The 12,168-nt window shown below is 38.5% G+C and overlaps 1 protein-coding gene across 2 annotated transcripts in view; it reads right to left on the bottom strand.

Annotated features, from left to right (window-relative positions):
• Positions 1-976: 976 nt before the first annotated feature.
• Positions 977-12,168, bottom strand: part of LOC102305702 (protein NLRC3-like) — a 12,115-nt gene continuing 923 nt past the window's right edge. Inside the window, exons 2-9 of one of the 2 annotated variants that reach the window (XM_005952647.3) lie at positions 11,700-11,984; positions 8,222-10,019; positions 7,348-7,521; positions 6,952-7,125; positions 6,087-6,260; positions 4,635-4,808; positions 3,351-3,397; positions 977-3,178 (exon numbers count right to left, since the gene is read on the bottom strand). In XM_005952647.3, the coding sequence (XP_005952709.3) occupies positions 2,637-3,178; positions 3,351-3,397; positions 4,635-4,808; positions 6,087-6,260; positions 6,952-7,125; positions 7,348-7,521; positions 8,222-10,019; positions 11,700-11,984 (3,368 nt within the window). In that variant the 3' untranslated portion in view covers positions 977-2,636. The remainder of the gene's footprint in view (positions 3,179-3,350; positions 3,398-4,634; positions 4,809-6,086; positions 6,261-6,951; positions 7,126-7,347; positions 7,522-8,221; positions 10,020-11,699; positions 11,985-12,168) is intronic. The other variant, XM_042217422.1, reaches the window with a different exon arrangement.

The raw sequence follows: 12,168 nt of genomic DNA, 5'->3' as shown, positions 1-12,168 counted from the left end.
GTTGTTGTAAGAATTATCTATTTTTTCTTTTACCCAGAAATATCCCAAAATAAAAGAATCAGATAATTTTATTTGTAGTAAAACAGATTTTTTTTTTACTGCATTTTAAGATGTATGAACTGATAACAACAAAAGTTTGACTCTAGTCAGCCAGCAAAATGGAAAACATATTTAGAAACAAGCTTTATGTAGTTTTCAGATTTCTGTTCCTGTATTCAAAATAGCACATATTTAGACAGTTGAGGTCTAATTTGCATATCTAATAAAACAATTTCAGAACACTGGTAAAGAAATAATGATGTTAATCGCCATTATCCACTATGATCACGATGATGAAGTTTCATAGTGATATATGTTAAACATTTACATTTTTTATTGTATTTTTTTTTCTTCCTTTCTGTCCCTTCTGGTCACAGGGTCTTAAAGTTTCTCCTTATAGTTGTGTAACCTCACCTTGCCGTATGAAACCTACTGAGACGACTGAAACTGTGAACTGGCACTTACGTAAATTCTTTTCTTTTTTTCACATAAACTGAAAAATTATTTACTTTTATCACACTGGATTTTTAACCTCTTTTTAAAAAATTTAATTTTCTGAACTTTCCACAACAGACAAGACCTTGAAATAACCTACAGCCCTCTCTGTCTTCAGTCACACTCTGGTTTTTAAGAAAGGTGAAGCAATGTTTATCACCAGCAACTATTTAATTTCTTCTTTGTACAATAGCCCTGACGTGCACACGTTCTGAGGATTTTTATGATTTAGTGGTTGTCTATTCATATTATGTATGTGTGTGTTATTCATATTCTGGAGACATTAATCTGTTTACAATCATTTCGGGACCAACACTGCTTGAAGTGGCAAAAAGCAACATCCATACATTTTAATACAGTGAGCATGACTAAATGCGCTTTAAGCTACATTTAGGCTTCATTCACTCCTAAACTGAGGTGGCCAAATATTATAATAATATTATTGCATTCATCATAATGAATTTATTAATGCAAGTCAATGTAAGAACCTCTAAAGATGATCTGATGCTATACACTAGTTACTTGTATGTATGCATTGAAGGGGAAAAAGAAAGCATTTTTACATCCTCTCTCATAAACAAAAAAGTTCTTTTTGCTAACAAACATTAAGAAAACATATAAAAGAAATACTACGTTCTATAAATATTACAGTTTACAGTAAATATAAATTTTTGACATGAAACATTTTATGTATATAATGCAGATTTTTGGAAACTACCTCTAAGCTGCTGCAAAATGTAGTAAAATTACTTGTATCCTACTTAAATTGTGAATTGTGCAAGAGTACAAATATGGACATGGATATGAAGTACTCTATTAAACTGTTACTCATAAACAACTGGACCACTTAAGTCTTTATAATAAAAAATATGTACTCTGCTGAAACACACTGTTTTAGCTTCCCACAATTCATCCAAAAAAAAAAAAGTTTTGGCCTCATGCTGAGATAAACTGTTCTGACTGACAAAGATATAAATGAAAAGAAATGCTGCTTTCGCTACTTATTTGGTGATCGGCTACATTTACCTATCTACAGCAACAAATAAAACCAAGACAGAGTTTTACAGAAATAGCTCAAATGATTTAAATGTGAGTTCTCACAATTTTTGTAGAATGGAGGTCTCAGAGGGGTGCTGGCCCAAGCTTTGAGAGGCCTTTCTTTGGTTATTTACCTTTCTTTTTTTTGCCAATCTCAATACCACGCAATATTTTGACTGATGTTTACGGTGCAGTAATGCATTAGGATGCAAAATTACCTGTATGTCTCTCTGTTTCTTGAAGCAAAAATATGGTTGCATGTTTTACAAAGTGACTGTCACTAGAAGGTGGGCAAACATGTAACATTTAATGGTTTACAACCAAAACCTTGTTTATAAATCTTATTGGGTAACTGTGAAGTGCCCCCCACACCCATTTCTTTCCCTATTTTTGTGCTTTTATGTTTATTTTCTAGGTAGTTATTTGTCAGCACCCATCACCACTACATCAATATATTATATGCTAATTGTTTAATTTAAAAATGATCACTTTTTCACATAAAAGAAGAAGTGCTCTTACCTGTACCCTCTTAAAACACGGAGAGTACTCATTCCAGATACACACAAAGATTTTAAATATCTGTAGTTAACACACAAATAAAAAAAATAAGGAAGGTCCAGTTACTTTGATCATAATTTACACTATGTGGAAATGTTTCTAAACTGATTCTAATAAACTGATTCTGAGGCGTGCTATAAGCTAGGACGTGGCGTGGACACTTCAACTATTCTTCTAACAAGACTATACCCCAGACCAAAGAAACTACCATGCATCCCTCACTGAGAATGTCCAACAGGTAGCCTGGTGATTTGAACTGAGGCCAGTCAGCGTTCATCATAACATAATAATCCATCAGATGGTGAGCGGTTTTCTCCAGACAGTAGGAAATTATTTCTTCTGAGCTTCTTAGACTTTTATTGATTACTTGTGAGCCATGGTCACAGTGGATACCCCTGGACATTGTTTTCCTGCTTCTGTCAGAGGGGTCATTTTGACCCCTTCTGGTGTTTCAAGTGTTAAAGGACTGAAGAGGAAGAAGTTTATAAGAAATAATTTAGAATAGTTTAAAACAGCAACACTGAGGAACCAGGAAACAAGACCCCAAAACCAGGATAAAGAGGTTCAATGAATGTGGTGTTGAAGGTGTGGAGGTGGATCAGAGTGTCAGAGGAGACTCTGTAGAAGGACAGAGTGCCAGCAGGACAGTCCACATACACTGCTACTCTGTTAGAGATGTAAAAAGAGGAAAAGGAGGAGGAGGAGATTGGTGTTTGTTTGTTATTGTGCCAGACACGAAGAGGACCATCATCACAGCAGCTCAGACTCCAGGACTGATCATTGTTTCCAAACCCACAGTCATAACTACGTCCTTTCCTTCTGATTCTTCTGTAACTCACTGATATATAAAAGTTTCCTCTCCACTCGACCTCCCAGTAACAGCGACCAGTTAGATTGTTTGTACACAGCAACTGGGACCATACATCAAATCTGTCTGGATGATCAGGATATGACTGAACCTCCTCCACATGTGTCACCTTTCTGTTGTTGTCAGACAGTTTGAGGTTTGTGTGTAGTGTGTTTGTATCAATTGTGAGTTGACAGGAATCTGATGGAGAGAACAAACACAATCCAGCTGCAGTTATTGATTCATCACATGTTCATTGATTGACACTTTGATAATGACTCCTGACATCAGAGATGTGAAGTGATGTGACAGTTTGAAGATGGTTGAATGTGTACTGCTTTGTTTTCATGAATCACATTAAAAACACACTTACACTTCCTCAGACCTGGTGTCAACCATTGGACACCAGCAGGCTCCACCCTGAAAAGAACAGAGGGGGATCAGACCAGCACAGTCTCTTTCAGCATGCACACATGGACATTACATCGCTCTCATACACATACTGTTAGACACTGATAAAATAACAGTCCAACATTTCATAGTATTTAACAAGTCTTTTAGTTAAACAACAACAGTCACAAAGTGATGGAACAAAATTCATTTCTGTAACTCACACTGCTTATCAACCAGTGATTTCATCTAGAAATCAAAAATCAGACTGACTGACTTGATTCTGAATTAAGCTTGATTAACACTTCTGAGGCATATCCTAACTTGTGTTGTAATCAGAAAGTCTTTTTAGCCCCTCACTGAAACCTTCCACATCAGTCATTGTGGTATATATTTACCAGACATGTAGTTACATTTCTGAGAAGGTCAACATCAGGTTAACTTAAGGTTGGGGCTTGGGATTAAAATTAGGTTATTGCTTAAGGTATTATGGAAATCTGATGCCAAAGTATAATTCACGTGCAACACTGCAAGGGAGTGTACTGTTCATCTGAAGGGAAATTAGTCTGTGGAAACAGGAGGTTTCTTTGGAATGGATTTAGAAGAGTTTTCATCTTTGACTCTTTAAAAGTTGTTATTTTAATTACTAAGACAGCGACAACTAGACATGATGGATTTATCATCAGCTCAGTGTCATAGTGTCCATGTTCGTAGTGTGCTCTCACCTGTCTCTTGTTTGCAAGTAGCTCCCAGTGTTTCCTGTACCTGCTTTGGATTTCTGTTTTATGGACATTGTGTTTCCTGATTTTGAGTTTTGTATTTGGGCCAAAAAACGCTCCTTTTTGTCATTTCCTTTCTGCCTCTGTCTCTTCCACCTGGGCCATCATCTTTTTTTGTGATCAAGGTAGGACAGCATAATCTCCTGTTTGTAGTAAACTTTGAATAATATCCCCTAGGTCCCTCTATACTGAAATTAATCTAATCTTAATCAGGGCCAAAGGGATAGATGTATTTAAGTACAGCACTGTTAAATGTACTGAGATATATATTACTTGTTTCTACAACTTAACCCTGAAGATATTGTCCTTGGAGACCTCCTACATTAAGATCCCTCACTGATCATTTTCAAGTGTGTTTTTCTTGTGAGCAAAATGTTCCTGATTGTGTGATTGTTTATGTCACATCTTCCTGAAACAAACAGGAAGTGAGTGCAGAGCACAGAATATGTTTCCAGCTCTTCTTTCTCTATCAGACATTCTCGCCATACCTGAGAGTGTCCAGTCTCCAGTGTGGATCCTTCAGTCCAGCCAACAGCAGCTGCATTCCTGAGTGTCCAGGATGATTATAGCTCAGGTCCAGCTCTCTCAGATGGGAGGGGTTGGAGCTCAGAGCTGAGGCCAGAGAAGTGCAGCCTTCTTCAGTGATCAGACAGCCTGATAGACTGCAGACACACAAAACTAAATTATGAATAATTCTGTTTGTGAGATACAATAACATATATCCATTTTTATCAGTTCACTTTAATTTAGCTTTATTTAAAAGAGAAAACTACCAACAGCCAACAACATTCATCTGACATTGTTTATCAGTGTAAGATAAGCAAGAGAAGTAGTGACATAAAAAAGAATCTGGAGTGGAAAGAGGGGAGCGGAGACAGACGGAATGGGAAGAGGACCAACAGCCTTATAGCTAGGGCTGGGTATCTTCACTGATTTCTAGAATCGATTCAATTCTGATTCACAAGGTCCCGAATCGATTTGATCCACATTTCAATTCAATTTGATTTGAATCGGGAAAATTTTGCCTCAGACAGTTAGAAATATTATAATTCAGATCAGTACATTTACATATTTTTATATCTATAAAAAGAAAGCTGACACTTGCAAGACTTTATCAAAGGTGTAAGCATCACAGCAGATGCCTTTGTGTCAAAGTAGCTGAAGATAAAACACAGAAAAACATGAACGTGATTTTCCTGGCCTGGGATTTTATGAAAATATTCTGCAGTAGAAAGAAAACCATTAATCAACATATGAACATTACCTGATGCTGCTGAAGTGAAGCAGAGCAAAGTTACAGAGGTTTTATTGGAGACACAGCCAAGTGTTTTGCAATTTTGCATAATTTTAAAAAGTTTTAATTTGTTCAGTATTGAACAGCAAAAATTAGGTTTTCTTTTCGGAAGTAAGTAAAAGGGGAAAAAACAGCGGCTAACATCAGCGCAAAAAGGGCGTAAACACAAAGCACGGACCCGCCGTGTTGCTTCAAGCTTTATTCACAGTTGTCAATGTTTAAATGAGGCATGTGGCCAATTTAGAATAATCATTCCCTGGAGCCCCTGGAGCAAATTCACTCAGGTACAGATAAAAAATGTAAAACTATTTTTAGTATAAGTTAATTAGGGCGTTTTTTTCTCTAAATATTTGAAAAATTCAATATTTGAGAGCAGAAATTTGATCATTTGGATGAAACGAGAGAAAAAAAGAAATCTCTTTTCTTTTCTAAAGACAGATAAATGTGACAACAATGCCAGGAAAAAAATTCTAAAAATAATTCTTATATATGGAAGTGGATGGAAGTGCTGCTGAAGTGAGACTCAGATCAGATAAAAATCTAATTTCAAGAAATCAGATTGTAGAAAAATGTATTCTAAAACTGCTCTTTTTGCAATAATATATTTTATATTTTAAATGATCAGTGGAAAAGTTAGAATGCTGACCTGAGAGTTTCCAATGTGCAATATGGACTCTCTAGTCCATGAGACAGAAGCCCCACTCCTGAATCCTGCAGGTCATTGTTACTCAGGTTCAGCTCTCTCAGACTTGAGAACTGGGAACTGAGAATTGAGGACAGTGCTCCACAGCTTCTCTGTGACAAGTTAGAGTGACTCAGTCTGAAAAATAAAAGACAAACAATAAAACAAATATGGTGCAGTATGAAGTTTAGCAATATTTAGTCCTCTTTCTTTAGAACAGTGTTTACCAACCTTTTGGAGCCATGGCACATATTTCACATTAAAAACATGACACAGCACACTACCAAACAAAAATGTCACAAAAAGTATATTTATAATTTTTCCCCATGCACCAGGCATAGCGGAATTGGCTCAGTTTGTCCCCAGTATACCTTTTTTGTTTTCTTCTGACCACTACTCATGCTAGGGCCTTTATCTGGGTTGGAATTTTCTTCAGGACCCAGGTCAGACTGACTACTTTTTCTTTTCAAATATTTATCTATTGCTATGACACGCTGCATTGTCTCACTGACAGCGTGAATATTATGTAATTTCTTCTTTGTCTTCTTCTGTTTTGGTGGCAACCCATTTAATTAGAGCAGGTACTGGTACTGCCCTCTAGTGGAAGAAAATGTAATTGTTCTGCCTGTTACTCACGCCAGTTGCTTAGAGTACTAAACAGGTGGAACAAAATAATCTTTGTGGCACACCTTTGTGCCATGGCACAGTGGTTTGGAAACACTGCTTTAGAAAACCTCAACACCAAGCTAAGATACAATAGCATGTAGATGACCTTGGTCGAAATATTTAATTGATTAATTTTGACAAACAAAATGTTATTTGATCTGACCTCAAATTACTCAAGTTAGAGTTCTGACTCTGCAGACCAGAAGAAAGAAGTTTCAGTCCTGGAGCGTGCAGGTTGGTTACACTCAGGTTCACCTCTCTCAGACTAGAACACTTGTAGCTGAGAAAGGAAGACAGAGATTCACAGCTGCTCTCTGAGAGGTTACAGATGCTCAATCTGAAAATGAAGACATGAAAAATACAAAAGACTACATTGTTATAATGCAACCCGGATCAATAGTAATAATTAGTCCTTGCATTTTAAAGAATCCTTATTGTCTTGTGCTGTGCAGGTTAGACGTGATTTTTTTTTTTACTCTAACTTACATTAAAAATGTAAATGTTTTAATTGGTTAATTTTGTGAATTGATTAAAAAAACAAAACATAATATTATCTGACGTTAGAATATTCAGTTTGCAGTGTGGACTCTGCACCACAGCTAAAAGCTTCTTCACTCCATAATCCCCGAGGCTGTTGGTACTCAGGTCCAGCTCTTTCAGACTACAGGACTGGGAACTGAGAACTGAAAACAGATCTTCACACACCCTCTCTGAGAGGTTACAGCTGTTCAGTCTGAAAAAACAAACAAACAACCAAATATAACAACTTTGACGTAAACACAAAAGGTTATACCTTGTCCCTAGACAAGAAAATCTAATAATGTCTACATATATTACAATTCATGGCCAGGTGAAAAACTTAACTATAACTCTAAAAAATAAATAAATAAAACACTGAAATGTTCTTGGTAGAAACACAATTATATTGATATATCTAGACTGAAATTAGTGAGTTACTGGTAGATTTAGTGAGCTCAGGCTCAAGTGCAGGCTAGTTGGGATTCTCTGGCTCTGGTTCATGTTCAGGTGATATGGGAGCCTTAGGCTTTGGCTCAGGCCAAGGTTCAACTGACACAAGAACCTCATGTTTGGGTTCCAGTTCAGGCAGTGGCATGGTGACCACAGGCGGCAGCGTCGAGTTCAAAGGCAACACAGGATTCGATGGAGACTCCAGAGGCTAGGGATGCTCAGCAGTGCATCTGGCTAATATTAAAAGCTGAGGCTTCTGAGCCAAGCAATGAAAACTCAGAACTCTAGGTTGAAGACCCAGGACCACTGTGGGTTAAAGACCCCAAAACATGTCACCCTAGTAGCAATTTGAAGTATTTGATTTTTTTCTGATGATCATTAAGTTATATCATTTTTTAAAAAGGGGGCAACACCATTTACACTCTTCATGTTACAAATACAGGGATTAGTACATATTTACGTACAGAGCTTTGTTGGAGGCTTTGACCACTGGCAGCAGCCTCAGAAGGGCCTCCTCTGAAGCAGAGTATTTCTTCAGGTCAAACACATCCAGATCTTTTTCTGATGACAGTAAGATGAAGACCAGAGCTGACCACTGAGCAGGAGACAGTTTATCTACCGGGAGGCATCCTGATCTGAGGGATTTTTGGATCTCCTCCACTAGAGAACGATCATTCAGTTCATTCAGACAGTGGAATAGATTGATGCTATTCTCTGCAGACAGATTTTGACTGAGCTTCTTCTTGATGTACTGGACTGTTTCCTGATTGGTCTGTGAGCTACTTCCTGTCTGTGTCAGCAGACCTCGTAGGAGAGTCTGATTGGTCTGCAGTGAAAGACCCAGGAGGAAGCGGAGGAACAAGTCCAGGTGTCCATTTGGACTCTGTAAGGCCTTGTCCACAGCACTCTGGTGGACATGCTGTAGTTTTGGTGCATTGAAAAATTTTGACCACCAGGACGATGTCTGTTGTTCTTCCAGCAGATTGACTACAGAGTTGATGAAGGTCAGATGGACATGAAGAGCAGCCAGAAACTCCTGAACACTCAGATGGATGAAGCAGAACACCTTGTCCTGGTACAGTCCTCTCTCCTCTTTAAAGATCTGTGTGAACACTCCTGAGTACACTGAGGCTGCTCTGATATCGATGCCACACTCTGCCAGGTCTGATTCATAGAAGATCAGGTTTCCTTTCTGTAGCTGATGAAAAGCCAGTTTTCCCAGAGACTCAATCATCTTCCTGCTCTCTGGACTCCAGTGTGGATCTGTCTCAGCTCCTCCATCATACTTGACCTTTTTCACTTTGGCCTGAACCACCAGGAAGTGGATGTACATTTCCGTCAGGGTCTTGGGCAGCTGTCCTCCCTTTTTGGTTTTCAGCACATCCTCCAGAACTGTAGCAGTGATCCAGCAGAAGACTGGGATGTGGCACATGATGTGGAGGCTTCGTGATGTCTTGATGTGGGAGATGATCCTGCTGGCCTGCTCCTCATCTCTGAATCTCTTCCTGAAGTACTCCTCCTTCTGTGGGTCAGTGAACCCTCTGACCTCTGTCACCATGCCAACACAGTCAGGAGGGATCTGATTGGCTGCTGCAGGTCGTGTGGTTATCCAGAGGCGAGCAGAGGGAAGCAGTTTCCCCCTGATGAGGTTTATCAGCAGCACATCCACTGAGGTGGACTTTCTAGGGTCAGTTAGGATTGTAGTTTTGTGGAAGTCCAGAGGAAGTCGACACTCATCCAGACCATCAAAGATGAACACAACCTGGAAGTCTTCAAAGCTGCAGATTCCTGCTTCTTTGGTTTCAGTAAAGAAGTGATGAACAAGTTCTACCAAGCTAAACTTTTCCTCTTTCAGCACATTCAGCTCTCTGAAAGTGAATGGAAATATGAACTGGATGTCCTGGTTGGCTTTGTCTTCAGCCCAGCCGAGGGTGTATTTCTGAGTTAAAACTGTTTTCCCAATGCCAGCCACTCCCTTTGTCAGTACTGTTCTGATTGGTTCATCTCTTCCAGATGAGTCTTTAAAGAGGTCTTCTTGTCTGATTGTTGTTTCTGGTCTATCTGGCTCCCTGGATGCAGTTTCAATCTGTCTGACCTCATGTTCCTCATTGACCTCTGCAGTCCCTCCCTCTATGATGTAGAGCTCTGTGTAGATCTTATTCAGAAGGGTTGGGTTTCCTGCTTTAGCAACCCCCTCAAACACACACTGGAACTTCTTCTTCAGTTTGGATTTAAGTTTCGGCTGACAATTTTGAAGAGACTCTGAAGTAAAAGAATAAATATAATTAACAGCAGATCAAAGTCAGTTCTAAAGTAGTCCAAACAACATCAAAGAAAGAAGCAAGACTTAGTGAGTGAGTGCATTACATTGCCAAAAGTATCCACTCACTCATTTAAATGATTGAATTTAGGTGCTCCAATCACTTCCATGTCCGTGTGTATAAAACTAAGCATCTGGACTGCTTCTACAAACACTTGTGAAAGAATAGGTCCAACATGCTACCACAATAGCATATGTCCCATATGTGGAATAAGTCCTGTTATGAAATTTCCTCACTGCCATCTATTAAAAAAGTGGAAGTGAATGGGAATGATAACACTTCAGCCACAAAGTGCTAGGCCAGGTAAAATCACAGAGTGGCATCTGCCGATGGTCAGGCATATAGTGTGTAGTGGTGCCCAACTTTTTGGATAGCTAGTTAGCTCCAAATTTCAAGCGGCCTTTAGCTTAGCTGAAACACAGTGCATTGAGAGCTTCATGTAATGAGTTTCCATGACCAAGCAGCTGCAAGTTGTTCTTCAGGAGTTGGGCTCAGCCCCTTAGTTCCAGTGAAAGGAACTCTTAATGCTTAATGCATGCACAATCACCAGGGTAAGTTAATCCCCAAAATTTAGTACTGTTCATCTGAATGTAGCATTTTCAGGGGGACTGAAAATGTTGGTTGCTAAATGAAGAGGTTCCTGTCTCTTCACATCCTTTCTTTGTTTGGTTTGTTATATTCTGTACACTTGTTTTACCCTAAGGTCATGAAAAACACATTTGGCTTCATTCAGTAAAGTGATGCTCAGTCTGGAGTGCAACAGATAATCACAAAACTTTTAGGAATCTTTAAGTTTATAAAATTATATTGGGCTTTGTGGCTTTTCATAGGTAAGCAATGCCCACATGTCCAGGCTAAACAAGTTTCCAGTTCTCTGGGCCACTTCAAATTTTACTCCCAAAATTTATCACATAAAGTGTCATAATGTCCTCCTACTGCTAACTCAGCTGTTTAAAAGAAGCATCTTAAGGAATGCTCAGCAATTCACATTAAATTCCTACTTTAAATGGGAATAGGGATCTGTCAATTGTTACTTTTAAAATTGAATAATTTTTCTTAAAGGATTTCTGAAACGCTCAAGTCACATGAATGAAACTTGAACGTTTTTTAAGAATCAATTAGCATGGTTTTAACAATTAAATACGACTGGCCTTAAATATAACTAAAGTTTTCAGACAGTGGTCGTAGTATGTATTTCAAAGAGTGATTCTGAGTAGTCTATTTTAAGTTAAACAGATATGTAAAATAAATTTGTTAAATATTCTAGTATAATATAATACTAAAGTATAATAATTTTGTTTATCTCTTTAAGTACAACACACAAAACAAGTACAACATTTATCCTTTTCCGCCGTATTATTTTTCAGTTCGTCAGTTTCAACATGTTGCTAAGCAAGTTTGTAGTCAGACTGGCCATAGATTTATGACGGCCTTCAAAATTACTCCACAGCACTTCAAAAATGTTTTCTTTGTGAACAACACTTTAACAAATACAAATGTATGACAAAGAATGATGTTCTTGCCCTCTCCTTTTTCTTACATTGTATTGTGAGGGTTAACTCTCTCACATCTCAATAAACCATGCAAAGAGACCATTCTTGCAGAAAAAAAGTGACCTCACCTTGTTGAGCAGATGAATCAGAGTATAAACGCAGCTGAGAGAAAAGGGAGAGATCTATAGTCTGAAGATATCTGATCATTGTCCTGCTGGCTTTGTCCCCTTTCTTCCTCACTGTGTCGATGAAGCAGCGTGCCTTATCTGCTCTGACTGGGTTCTTCTCCAGTATCGATTCTTTCTCCAATTCATTTAAAACACCGTCACTTACAAGGGCCTCCAGGAGCTGTTTAAGGATTTCTGTTGACACCCTCCAAACAAAGGCTGACCGCACCCTGGCAAGCTCCTCCTCTATGGGAAAAATAAAAACACGTAAACATGTCTATCACTCAAATGTTTAAGCATGTGCCAAAGAAGGGTTGAGCCAGGTTGCAACACATGTGGATGAATTGAATGAATTGAATTGAATGAATGAATGAATGAATTGAATGAATGCTTTATTGGCCATATGCAGGTTGCCCCGCAGAGGAATAGG

Source organism: Haplochromis burtoni, unplaced genomic scaffold (genome assembly GCF_018398535.1).
Source record: "Haplochromis burtoni strain Fernald_Lab_line unplaced genomic scaffold, NCSU_Asbu1 Contig_1944, whole genome shotgun sequence".
Taxonomy (NCBI): Eukaryota; Metazoa; Chordata; class Actinopteri; order Cichliformes; family Cichlidae; genus Haplochromis; species Haplochromis burtoni.
Note: the sequence above shows the minus strand (reverse complement) of the source record. Positions and strands in the feature narration are given on the sequence as shown.